This window comes from Somniosus microcephalus, chromosome 5 (genome assembly GCF_052327205.1).
Source record: "Somniosus microcephalus isolate GS21.2 chromosome 5, FLI_Smic_1.0, whole genome shotgun sequence".
In the NCBI taxonomy this organism is placed as follows: Eukaryota; Metazoa; Chordata; class Chondrichthyes; order Squaliformes; family Somniosidae; genus Somniosus; species Somniosus microcephalus.
In genome coordinates, this window is record NC_140991.1 from 199,781,772 (window position 1) to 199,796,084 (window position 14,313).

Sequence of the window (14,313 nt, forward strand, 5' to 3'; positions counted from 1 at the left end):
GATACAAAGATGGGAGGGAAAGCAGTGAGTGAGGACATAAAAAACCTGCAAAAGGACATAGACAGGCTAAGTGAGTGGGCAGAGATTTGGCAGATGGAATATAATATTGGAAAGTGTGAGGTTATGCACTTTGGCAGAAAAAATCAAAGAGCAAGTTATTATCTAAATGGAGAGAAACTGCAAAGTGCTACAGTACAAAGGGATCTGGGGGTCCTGGTGCATGAAACACAAAAAGTTAGTATGCAGGTGCAGCAGGTGATCAGGAAGGCCAATGGAATCTTGGCTTTTATTGCAAGGGGGATGGAGTATAAAAACAGGGAAGTCTTGCTGCAGTTATACAGGGTATTGGCGAGGCCACACCTGGAATACTGCATGCAGTTTTGGTTTCCATATTTAAGAAAAGATATACTTGCTCTCGAGGCGGTTCAGAGAAGGTTCACTCGGTTGATTCCGGAGATGAGGGGGTTGATGTATGAGGAAAGGTTGAGTAGGTTGGGCCTCTACTCATTGGAGTTCAGAAGAATGAGAGGCGATCTTATCAAAACATATAAGATTGTGAGGGGGCTTGATCGGGTGGATGCGGTCAGGATGTTTCCACTGATGGGTGAGACTAGAACTAGGGGGCATAATCTTAGAATAAAGGGCTGCCCTTTCAAAACTGAGATAAGGAGAAACTTCTTCACTCAGAGGGTAGTGAATCTATGGAATTTGCTACCCCAGAGAGCTGTGGAAGCTGCAACATTAAATAAATTTAAAACGGAGATAGACAGTTTCCTAGCAGATAAGGGAATTCGGGGTTACGGGGAGAGGGCAGGGAAGTGGACGCGAGTCTAGATTCGGATCAGCCATGATCCTATTGAATGGCGGAGCAGGCCCGAGGGGCCGTATGGCCTACTCCTGCTCCTCCTACTTATGTTCTTATATACTGATCCAGGAAACCATCTCGCATGCATTCCAAGAATTCGTCCTCCACACCATTAATGGCAATTTGATTTGCCCAATCAATATGTAGATTAAAGTCCCCCATGATTACCATATTGCCCTTGTTACATATACTTCTAATAATCTCTTGATTGATACTGTGCCCTACATTACCACTACTGTTTGGTGGCCTATACACAACTCCCACCAATGTTTTCCACCCTTTCCTGTTTCTTAGCTCCACCCAAACTGATTCCAGTTCTACATCACGATCTGCCAAGCCAAGATTTTTTATCTCTACCGTACCGATCGCATCCCTTATTAACAGCGCTACACCACCTCCTTTTCCTTTTTGTCTGTCCTTCCTAAATGTTGAGTATCCTAGAACATTCAGTTCCCAGCTTTGGTTACCCTGCAACCATGTCTCTGTAATGGCAATTACTTCATACCCATTTACTTCTATTAGTGCCATTAATTCATCCACCTTGTTGTGAATGCTACGTGCATTTAGATAAAGTGCCTTCAACTTTGCCGGTTTAATATTTTTCTGCACTTTGACCCTCTTTACTATTGGCCTCTGTTTCTGCTCCCTACTAGTTTTGCTGACTACTTTTCTAACTTGCACTTCCAGCTTTGTTTCTCTCTGTTCTGGGCCCACACTTAGGTTTCCAGCCCCCTGACAAACTAGTTTAAATCCTTCCCAACAGCACTAGCAAACCCCCCTGCGAGGATGTTGGTCCCGGTTCTGCCGAGGTGTAACCCGTCCAGCTTGTCCAGGTCCCACCGCCTCAGGAATTTAAATCCCTCCCTCCTACATCATCTGGTCTATTCTCCTATTTCTGCTCTCGCTACCACATGGCACTGGGAGCAATCCTGAGATTACTACTTTTGAGGTCCTGCCTTTTAATTTATTGCCTAGCTCCCTACATTCTGCTTGCAGGACCTAGTCCCTCTTTCTACCCATGTCGTTGGTACCGATGTGGACCATGACTGTTCACCCTCCCCCCTTCAGAATGTCCTGCAGCTGCTCAGTGACATCCTTGATCCTGGCACCAGGGAGGCAACATACCATCCTGGAGTCACATCTGCGGCCACAGAAACGTCCCATCTGTTCCCCTTACGATAGAATCTCCCATCGCTATTGCACTCCCACTCTTTCCTCCTCTCCTGTGCAGCTGAGCCACTCGTAGTGCCATGGACTTGGCTCCCTCCAGTCCATAAAACAGCCATTCACCACAACTCTGTTTTCTATCCCTTAGCCAATTTTTTACCCATGCTGCTACTGCCCCTTTTATCCCATGGGCTTCAATTCTGCTAACAAGCCTATTATATGGTACTTTATCAAGAACCTTCTGAAAGTCTATATACACAACATCAACTGCACTGCCCTCATCCACCCTCTCTGTTACCTCATCAAAAAACTCAATCAAGTTAGTCAAACACAATTTTCCCTTAACAAATCCATGCTGGCTCTCCTTTATTTGTCCATACTTGTCCACATGGCTGTTAATTTTCTCCCTGGTTATTTCTAAAAGCTTCCCTACCACCAATGTTAAACTGACTGCCTGTAATTGCCAGGTTTATCCTCCTCTCCTTTTTTGAACAAGGGTGTAACATTTGCAATCCTCCAGTTCTCTGGCACCACCCCTGTATCTAAGGAGGATTGGAAGATTGTGGCCAGCACCTCCGCAATTTCTACTTTTACTTCCCTCAATAACCTAAGATGCATCCCATCTGAATCGGGTGGCTTATCCATTTTAAGTACCACCAGCCTTTCTGGTACCTCCTCTATTTATTTTTATGTCATCCAGTATCACAGCAACCTCCTTGTTTACCATAGCTTTGGCAAAGTCCTCTTCCTTGGTAAACACTGATGCAAAGTACTCATTTAGTACCTCAGCCATGCCTTCTGCCTCTACAAATTTTGGTCCTGAATCAGTCCCACTGCTCAACTGACAACGCTTTTACTGTTAATCTGCCTAAAGAAATTTTAAAAAAAGGATTCCCTTTTATGTTAGCCGCCAATCTATTCTTGTACTGTTTCTTTGCACCTCTTTTTTTCTTTTCACTTCTCCTCTGTACTTTATATATTCAGCCTGATTCTCCCTTGTATTATCAAGCTGACATCGGTCATACTTTTTCTACTTCATCCTACTCTCCAACTCCTTCGTCATCCAAGGAGATCTGGCTCTGACTGCCCTCCCTTTCCCCCTCCTTGTGAGAATGTACAGAGACTGTACCCGAACCATCTCCTCTTTAAAGGCTGCCCATTTCTCCATTACATTATCTATTGGAACAAGACCTGGAATTAAACTGAATCTGTGGAAACTTTCAATATTTCTCTATCATTCTTTATATTTAACTCTAATTTATATAATTTGTTTCAAAGCTATTTATGTTAGAGTAGCTATCTGCTGATTTATCTATGTTTAGTGCTGAGACTTCCTTCTGTCCTTTAATAGTACACTGGTCCATTCCATTACAATATGATTGAAAGCTCTTGTCCAGCAGAATCTACAACACACAATCATAGTTAAGGACTAGGTTCTAGAAAAAAATGAAAATATGAACTACCCAGTCTAAAAAGTACATCATTTTCATTAAAAAATAAAATTCCAGAACACAGAACCACAAGGGCAAATTCTGGGATTGAATTACATCAGAAGTCCAGTTTCCGGAGGCTGAAAAGAAATGTACACCAATAATTTCTGAAACTTTTTTTTGTGGAAATACAGTTGTCATACAGTAGGCATTCCATTTTGGTGGTCTCACTCAACCACCATCCCTGTTGTCTATAAGAAGCATAATTCTGAATACTGCAATATCTTTTGACTGCAGCAACCAGAGAAATCAAGTTAAGCAATGAGGAAGCTTGCGCACAGAAATAAGGTTGAGATATTATCAGATAAGAAAAATGATAGCCAGGAAAGGAGGGATTTCTAAATACCTGTAGTGAACTAAACCATTGCCACAAGTAGGTAGTCTGGCTCTCTTCAATAGAGCCTGCAACTTAATTATACCAAACTCTAGAAGTAGAAAGGTATAGCCCGATATTAAGGCCAGCTTTAACCAAGGCAATACCAAAACAGAACCATATAACTGTAGACGTTTACAGCATAGGAGGAGGCCATCCGGCCCATTGTGTCTATGCCAGCTCTTTGCTAGAACTAATCACATTGCCCTACTCGCTCTCCACATCTTTATATCTTTCTCAGCTTTAAATATTTCAACCGTTTTCCGTTAAAAGATGCAATGGCCTCTACCACAATCACTCCGTGGCAAAACAACCCTCTACGTAAAGACATTTCTCCTAACCTTTCCACTCACCTCGGTAATAATTTTAAATTGATGACCCCGTCACTGACTCCACAATCAGAAAAGTCTTTCCCAATTCACTCCATCAAAACTCAAAATGAAAAACAAGTCTCTTCGTCACTAATGGAAATAGCTGTAGCACATCAAGTCTTTCCTCACAATTATACATACATTCCCATCCATGGCATCATCTTGGTGAATCTATGCTTAACACTCTCTAGGGCTTTAAAGATGTCCTTTCTATAATAGAGCACCCAAAGCTACACATAGTACCCTAACTGTGACCTAACCAATATTTTGTATAAATTCATTATTCATATATACTCTATATGCTCCTACTCATAAAATGCTAAATTCTATTGACCTTTTTCTACGGGTTTACCTACCTGCACTCGCATCTTCAGGGAATCAGGTATTTGAACCCCTAGGTCACTGTGTTCATCCATACCCTTCAGTGTCTTCCCATTGAGTTTAAACTTCCATTCCTTGTTTCTTCCTCCCAAAATATATTTCTCTCACATTTATCCACCTTAAATATCCTCACTGGATACAGGAGTAGTGCTGCAGAGCTGGAGAATTTCTAATGTTATACCTCTATTCAAGAAAGGGGAGGGGGGTAAATCAGGAAACTACAGGCCAGCCGGCCTAACATCAGGGGCGGGAGAACACGACCCAGGCCCAACACAGGGAGGGAGAATGCGATCCATCTTACCATCTGGGTTAGATTCTTGCTCTCATCCCAGCCTCCATTAGACCTGGAGTTGCTGACCTCGTCTCCAAGCTCCTCTCTCCCCAACCCCCTCAATCCCCTCTCCTCTCCACCCGCCGATTGCCACTCCTCAACCCCACCCCACCACAATGCCCTCTCTCCCCCAACCCACCCCAATCCCCTCTCCTCACTCCCACCCCACATCCCCACTCTCCCACCCCACGATCGCCTCTTCCCCACGCAACTCCCTCACCCCAACCAAACCTCAAATCCCCATGCCCACTGATGCCCCCCTCCACCTCAACTCCCCGACCCATTCCCTCCTCTCCCCGACCCATCCCCTCCTCTCCTGATTTCCGCCCGTCCCCGATCCCCTACCCTCCCCGACTCCCGCCACTCCCCTACCCCTGATCAATCCCCTCCCCTCCACCCCCGATCGACGCCTCCCCCCCCCCCCGACGAAGCCTCTCTCCCCGACCGACCCCCACTCCTCTCCCCGACCGACACCCCCTCCTCTCCTCGACCGACCGACCCCCCTCCTCCTCTCCGCGACCGACCGATCCACCCTCCTCTCCCTGACCGACCGCCCGTCCTCTCCTCACCTCTCCCCACTGACCGCCCCCTCCTCTCCACTCCTCTCCCCGACTGACCCCCCTCCCCTCCTCGACCGACCCTCCCCTCCTCGACCGACCCCCCCTCCTCGACCGACCGACCCCCCCCCTCCTCGACCGACCGACCCCCCCCCTCCTCGACCGACCCCCCCCCTCCTCGACCGACCCCCCCTCCCCTCCTCGACCGACCCCCCCTCCCCTCCTCGACCGACCCCCCCTCCCCTCCTCGACCGACCCCCCCTCCCCTCCCCGACCGACCCCCCCTCCCCTCCCCGACCGACCCCCCCTTCGACCGACCGCCCCTCCCCTCCTCGACCGACCGACCGCCCCCTCCCCTCCTCTCCCGACCGACCCCCCCCTCCCCTCCTCTCCCGACCGACCCCCCCTCCCCTCCCGACCGACCCCCCCCTCCACCGACCGACCCTTCCCTCCTCGACCGACCCTTCCCTCCTCGACCGACCCTCCCCTCCTCGACCGACCCTCCCCTCCTCGACCGACCCCCCCCTCCTCGACCGACCCCCCCCTCCTCCTCCTCTCCTCGACCGACCCCCCCCTCCCCGACCGCCTCCCCTCCTCTCCTCGACCGACCGCCCCCCCTCCTCTCCTCGACCGACCGACCCCCCCTCCTCTCCTCGACCGACCCCGACCCCCCCTCCTCTCCGCGACCGACCGATCCACCCTCCTCTCCCCGACCGACCGTCCTCTCCTCTCCTCTCCCCACTGACCTCCCCTCCTCTCCCCGACCGAACCCCCCTCCTCTCCCCGACCGAACCCCCCTCCTCTCCCCGACCGAACCCCCCTCCTCTCCCCGACCGAACCCCCCTCCTCTCCCCGACCGACCGACCCCCCCCTCCTCTCATAGATTGGGCCAACTAAATTAGCAACAAAACTGTGGAGGAGGAATTCCTGGAGTGTTTACGGGATGGTTTCCTGGACCAATATGTCAAGGAACCAACCAGAGATCAGGCCATCTTAGACTGGGTATTACGTAACGAGGAAGGATTAATTGGCAATCCTGTTGTACGAGGCCCCTTGGGTCGGAGCGATCATAATATTATCGAATTCTTCATTAAGATGGAGAATGAAGTAGTTGACTCGGAGACTAGGGTCCTCAATTTAAATAAAGGAAACTACGATGGTCTGAGGAGCGAGTTGGGTAGGATTGATTGGGGAATGTTACTCAAAGGGTTGACGGTGGATAGGCAATGGCAAACATTCAAAGACCAAATGGATGAACTACAGAATTTGTTCATCCCAGTTTGGCATAAAATTAAAACAAAAAAGGTGACCCAACCGTGGCTAACAAGGGAAATTAGGCATAGCATAAGGTCCAAGGAGAGGGCATATAAATTGGCCAGAAAAAGCAATAATCTTGAGGATTGGGAGCAGTTTAAGATTCAGCAAAGGAGGTCAAAGGGATTAATTAAGAAAGGGAAAATAGAATATGAGAGTAAGCTAGCAGGGAACATAAAAACTGACTGTAAAAGCTTTTATAGATATGTGAAGAGAAAAAGATTGGTGAAGTCAATCGTAGGTCCCTTGCAGTCAGAATCGGGGAATTTATAATGGGGAACAAAGAAATGGCAGACCAACTAAATACATATTTTGGTTCTGTCTTCACAAAGGAGGGCACAAATAACCTCCCAGAGATGCCGGGGAACATAGGGTCCGATGAAAGGGTGGAACTGAACGAAATCAGTATTTGTAGGGAAATGGTGTTAGGAAAATTGATGGGACTGAAGGCCGATAAATCCCCAGGGCCTGATAATCTACATCCCAGGGTACTTAAGGAAGTGGCCCTAGAAATAGTAGATGCATTGCTGGTCATCTTCCAGAACTCAATAGACTCTGGTACAGTACCCATGGATTGGCGGGTAGCTAATGTTACCCCACTATTCAAAAAAGGTGGTAGAGAAAAGGTGGGGAATTATAGACCGGTAAGCTTGACATCGGTAGTGGGGAAAATGCTAGAGTCCATTATAAAAGATGTAATAGCAGAGCACTTGGAAAGCAGTGACTGGATCGGACAAAGTCAACATGGATTTACAAAAGGTAAATCATGCTTGACTAATCTACTGGAATTTTTTGAGGATGTAACTGGTAAAATAGATAAGGGAGAACCAGTGGATGTGGTGTATTTGGACTTTCAGAAGGCTTTCGAGAAGGTCCCGCATAATAGATTAGCGTGCAAAATTAAGGCACATGGGATTGGGGGCAAGGTATTGACTTGGATAGAGAACTGGCTGGCGGACAGAAAGCAAAGAGTTGGAATAAACGGGTTGTTTTCCGAGTGGCAGGCAGTGACTAGTGGGGTACCGCAAGGATCGGTCCTAGGACCCCAGCTGTTCACAAAATATATTAATGATCTGGACGAGGGAATTGGATGTAATATCTCCAAATTTGCAGACGACACAAAGCTGGGTGGGAGGGTATGCTGTGAGGAGGATGTCGGGAAACTCCAGTACGAATTGGACAGGTTGGGTGATTGGGCAGAAACATGGCAAATGCACTATAATGTGGATAAATGTGAGGTTATCCACTTTGGTGGCAAAAACAGGAAGGCAGATTATTATTTGAATGGCAATAGATTGGGAGAAGGGGAAGTGCAGAGAGACCTGGGTGTTCTTGTGCACCAGTCGCTGAAGGTAAGCATGCAGGTGCAGCAGGCGGTTAAGAAGGCAAATGGTATGTTGGCCTTCGTAGCAAGAGGGTTCGAGGACAAGAACAAGGATGTCTTGCTGCAGTTGTACAGGGCCTTAGTGAGACCGTACCTTGAGTACTGTGTGCAGTTTTGGTCGCCTTACCTGAGGAAGGACATTCTTGCCATGGAAGGAGTGCAGCGAAGATTCACCAGGCTGATACCTGGGATGGCAGGAATGACGTACGAGGAGAGATTGTGTCGATTGGGCTTATACTCACTGGAGTTTAGAAGATTGAGAGGGGATCTCATCGAAACCTATAAAATTCTGTTAGGCCTGGACAGACTAGATGCAGGAAGAATGTTTCTGATGGCCGGGTGTCCAGAACCAGGGGTCATAGTCTAAGGATAAGGGGTAAGCCATTTAGGACTGAAATGAGGAGGAATTTCTTCACCCAGAGAGTGGTGAACCTGTGGAATTCTCTGCCACAGAGGGCGGTGGAGGCCAGTTTATTATATTCAAGAAAGAGTTGGATATATTTCTTAAGGCTAAAGGGATCAAGGGATATGGGGAGAAGGCAAGGACAGGGTACTGAATTTGGATGATCAGCCATGATCTCATTGAATGGCGGAGCAGGCTGGATGAGCCGAATGGCCTACTCCTGCTCCTATCTTCTATGTTTCTCCCCGACCGACCACCCCCCTCCTCTCCTCGACCGACACCTCCTACTCCTCTCCTCGACCGACACCTCCTACTCCTCTCCTCGACCGACACCCCGCTCCTCTCCCCGACCGACCCCCCCCCCATCTCTTCCCCCCGACCGACACCCCCTCCTCCTCTCCCCGACCGACACCCCCTCCTCCTCTGCTCTCCCCGACCGACCCCCCCCTCTCCTCGACCGACCGACCCCCCCTCCTCTCCTCTCCTCTCCGACCGACACCCCCCCTCCTCTCCCCGACCGACCCCTCCTCTCCTCTCCTCTCCCCGACCGACCCCCCCCCCCCCGTCTCCTCTCCCCGACCGACGCCCCCTCCTCCTCTGCTCTCCTCGACCGACCGACGCCCCCCTCCTCTCCCCGACCGACCACCCCCCTCCTCTCCTCTCCTCTCGCCGACCGACCCCCCCCTCCGGCCCCCTCCCCTCGCCCCCCGACCGGCCCCCTCCCCTCCCGCCCCCCTCCCCTCCCGACCGGCCCCCTCCCCTCGCCCCCCCGACCGACCCCCTCCCCTCGCCCCCCGACCGACCCCCTCGCCCCGACCGACCCCCCGCCCGACCCCCTCGCCCTGGCCCCCCCGCCCCGACCCCCTCCCCGCCCCGACCCCCTCACCCCGACCCCCTCGCCCCGACCCCCTCGCCCCAACCGACCCCCTCGCCCCGACCCCGACGCCCCGACCCCCTCGCCCCGACCCCGACCGATCCCCTCGCCCCGACCGATCCCCTCGCCCCGACCCGACCGATCCCCTCCCCCCGACCCGACCGATCCCCTCCCCCCGACCCGACCGATCCCCTCCCCCCGACCCGACCGATCCCCTCTCCTCGCCCCGACCAATCCCCTCGCCCCGACCCGACCAATCCCCTCGCCCCGACCCGACCAATCCCCTCCCCTCGCCCAATCCCCTCTCCTCGCCCCGACCCGACCAATCCCCTCTCTCTCCCCCACCCCGACCAATCCCACCGCCTCTCACCCCACCATACCCCAGTCAATTCCAGCTTCTGCTGAAATGAATTCTTGCATTCATTGGAGAAGATACCAAATAAATAAAAAGCCTCAATAACACAAATCTGTGTAAAGCCTAGCTTACACCATTCAGTCAGGTTTATCCCTAGCTTCCGTGTTTCAGGTCAAAATGTCAATGAGTTTTCAACATGCATCACCACCTGAAGGGGCACAAGCAATACTGCATAACTGTTGTGATTTTCTGTGCATAGTAAAGTGTACAATTCTAGTACTGGGCAATAGCATCTTTCAATGTTGAACACAATGTTAACATCAAGCACAGCTGTGGAAAAATTCATCATGCATTGGATACAAAGTTAATGCAGAATTCATCTTGCAACGTAAAGGAGCTTTTCCAGAGCACTAGGCCCCTCAGGAAATATTATAGAAATGGTTCGAATTGTGATATTAGCAAGAATTTACTTGCTTCCTAATATTTCATTATCCAAGAATGCAATTTACACTGGTAAATTATAAATGCCCTTTGTAACTTGTAAAACATTTATTTGTAAGAGCATTTCACTAAAAGAAACACCCATGAACAGAATACCTGAAATAGATCCTGGTTTTATCCTCGTTCTCACATAAATTAGACTCAACAGTTACATGCTACCCTTCTGTAATTATGGTAAAATAACTGAACTGAATTAATAATGCAAGTTAGAGCTGAAATGAATACCAAGCGTTATCTACCTTCCCAAGTTGATTCTAAAAGGGTATACTAAAAAAAAGATTTTAAAAACATCTATGATGAACAGTTACATTAATACTGTGCAAACCCAAAACCCACTGGATCCCAAAGATGGCAATGTAATTCTAAACCCATTCTAAGCTTATTAATGGTGTTTTTGGAGCACGTAACAATATATTAACATTAAGAATCTCTCCAATGATGCACAAATGATATACATTTATTGTCCTTTCATTAATGCTCAAAATTAGCCTTTTACACACCATCTATCAAAGCTGAAGAGGTAAAAGTATTTAATAAAAAGGCATGAATTGTTTAAAAAAATTCACAGAAATTGACATAACGTGTCATCAAGCTAGCCATAATATATTATTGTTAGATCTAATCCCACTCAATTAGTTGTGCTCTACCAAAGATTGCCAGGTAATAATTATGGAAGTTACCACCTCACCATTGCCCAGTCATATGCTGGTCTAATATCCCGGTCTCAAACATTCAAGATTTGCACCCAAAACAAAGATCAGTCAACCTCGAGGTCATTGACTCAATGCAGTCCACAGATACCACCACAGCACATGCAGGTTCAATTTGTTTTCAAAGACTGGAGCTGATGGTGACAAGCAAATCTTTGATAAAATGCTGGGTTGGGAAGGATCGTACAGTAAAAAACCTAAGCCAATTAAAATAGAACATAGGTTCTCAATTCCTTCATACAAGATACCTCGGCATTACAGTTATACAAGTACTATCAAGACTACACTTCAAACAGCAAATAACTTTAAAAAAAGATAGTTATAAATTATACAAATCAGTTGTGCCTTCCAATAGTAGGACAACCAATGAAACTTCTGTATTCAAAATATTTTTTGAAAAATCCGCATCTCGTTTTGTCAGTAACTTGAGGACGCAGTACAAGTGGTAAGGTTTCTAACATAATAAGCATTAATTCACAATAACAGTTAGTAAATTTACTACTACAGTTGTGTTTGAAATCCTTCCAGCAAAAATGTTCCCTCTGGCGGCCTGTCCCCTTTCAGGCACTTGGTCCTTTAGTTCATGCAATTTCCCTGACTGAAGAGGCTTAACCAACAGCAGGCTAAAATTCCCAAAATACACCAGTGGCACTCTACGCAAGCACTCTGTAGACGGCAACTGAGTAGCTTTAGGATGCCTCTGTTCTGAGTTTATAGAACCATCAACATTTGGAGTAGGGGCACAGGAAACATAACTTACCAGAATTTCCCCTCCTCCCCATCCACTCTACATGTCTAGTGATGGAAAAGACCCAAAAGCACTAACCTAGGGAAGTCCTAATAAGAGAAAAGAGATCAACTAAATCTACACAAGTGGTAATTAGCAGACCGATTTTTACAGTTTTGAGGTTCTAACAAAGAAGTGCAGAGGGAGGCTCTGACGATTTGAATAAAATGAGGCTGTAGGAACAGCATACAAGATGACATATTAAGAGCTCAGAAGGAATAGCAAAAGAAAAGTTCAGAACAGCATTGATCAGAAAATTAAGAAAATAGTGACAAAAAAAGTTGCAAAAGAAAGAAATGGGTGGAGACAGATGCACAGAGACAGGCAAAGAGTTCATCTGACAAACTTTTTTTTGTATCCTATGGAGGAGTACAAAACAGATAGTAGAACTCCCCAGATGTGGATGCAGCATCTAGATCTTGCAATAACTTGCTTCAAAAGAGAGTAGAGGCACAAAAGGTGAACCTGAGTTTCTTGGAGACATCTTCAGAAATGAAGATGTGGGACTTCCACTTGCTGTTGGGTGAGAGGTACCAAGATCTTGATATCGAAGAACTAAAAGCAAGGTAAGAAAGAGGTGGTAGCTGCTGGATAGAGGTCAGAGAAATAAAAAACTGTCTTTGAAAGAGAAAAAATCCTTCATGGAGGATATCAAGTTTTAATGTTGCAGCCAATCCATTAAACTTTCAGTTGCGAGTACTTAACAGTGAGTGTGAAATTGTCAGCAAGTCAATAGGCTGCAAGATTAGTAGAGGTAGTCACTGGTAAGAAGGAACAGAACACAAGAGAAGACAGAACCCTGGGTAACCCATATAAACTTTAAAAAGTCCAAATATAAAAAATCAACTATACCACAGATTCAGCATTTCGAGTTTGGTAGCATACAGCACAAGATCAGAAAGGTACTGGAGCTCTCCAAAGTTTATAAATTCATACAATCAGATTTTGATAGAAATTCTTGGGTTTAGCTGGTTTGAGAAATATGAGGTTTAAAAAAAATTCGTGTGATAGGCGCACATTCAGCAGCCCTCTTGTGCATCTCCAGCTCACAGCCCAGCAGCATAAACCAGGACCAACTCAGCATCACCTCCAACAGCAACTGAACCTGGCCTGATACTGACAACTGTCAGATCCCAGACAGGTACTGACCCTCACCGCAGACAAACCACAGACATGCACTGACCCTAGACAGGAACCAACACCAGACGGGCACTGACCCTGACCGCACAGACTCCCCCCAGACGGGCACTAACCCCAGACAGGCACCGACCCTCGACTGGCCCTGACCGCAGACAAATCCCAGACGGGCACTGACTGCAGACTAACCCCAGACGGGCACTGACCCTGGACTGGCACTGGTCACAGGCAGATCCCGGACGGGCACTGGCTGCAAATATACCACCTGTCCTACACATTAGAACTGCAGAGGAGCAGCACAACATACGAGCCGTGACAAAACTAACGGATTTGTGTGTTAGTGGAACAGAACAAACTTGAGTGCAAATGCCCGGGAGGAGTTTGTCGGGCTCCCCATCACTCTCAAGCATGGCGGATGGGGCCACGGAACACGAGAGACATCAGAGCGGGGAGAAGAGGGCACCCGGGGCTACGGGCCTGCCATTCTACACGAGGAGCCAGGCTCACCGTACCGTCTGCTGCCAGCCCCGAGCCTCCGCCACAGAGAGGAAGGGGGCCGCATGAGTGGGGAACATACCGTGTTTATGTTCAAAAAACCCGGCAGCCGTGAGCAGCACACGGGCATCAGCACCGCCAACAGGAGTAAAATACAACACGGGGCAGCAGAACCGCCAACCGCTCCTCGGAAACCAGGCACCGCCGACCCAACTCGAGGTTGGAAACGGAACTGAGAGAGAGGCGGTTCGGCGTGTCGGGGCGCTGAGCCCCGGGGAGACTGCCGCCTCTCTCTCCCCATCAAACAAAGGAGCGCGGAGCCTCGCTCGCCCGCTTCACAACCGCCGCTCCCGAGCAGACACCGCTAATCCCACAGGGATGGAGATGTGTCGATAACCCCCCTCTAAACCTGCCGCCGCCAGCACCATGGAAACCGCCATCCCCGTCCTCCGGCAGGCGGCTGCCTCCCCGGTCCGATCCCAAGCCGCCTTTACCATAGTGAGTAGAGGTCTCATCTGCTCTCCTCGATCCTCCTCCATGACCGTCTCTCACTCGTACTCGTACGCGGTCTGTTAGACAGAGCCGCTGATGTCACTCCGCTCCGCTCCACGGCACCGGGCGTCATCCTGACAGCGCGATTCTCCAATCGGCACCCGGTGTCATCCTGACTGACAGCGCGACTCTCCAATCAGCACCCGGCTCCTCCAGACTGATCGTGGGATTGGCCAATCACTCATTCGCGGGGGAATCTTTCCCTGCCCACTGTTTGTTTATGATTGACAGTGGAATTCACCAATCAGAAACTATTATCTTGATGG

At 48.8% G+C, this 14,313-nt stretch overlaps 1 protein-coding gene across 1 annotated transcript in view; it reads right to left on the reverse strand.

Annotated features, from left to right (window-relative positions):
• Nucleotides 1-14,100, reverse strand: part of LOC147117517 (sodium bicarbonate cotransporter 3-like) — a 288,206-nt gene extending 274,106 nt beyond the window's left edge. Inside the window, exon 1 of the mRNA XM_085988558.1 lies at nt 13,990-14,100. Coding sequence (XP_085844684.1) covers nt 13,990-14,034 — 45 coding nt within the window. The 5' untranslated portion in view covers nt 14,035-14,100. The remainder of the gene's footprint in view (nt 1-13,989) is intronic.
• Nucleotides 14,101-14,313: the final 213 nt, after the last annotated feature.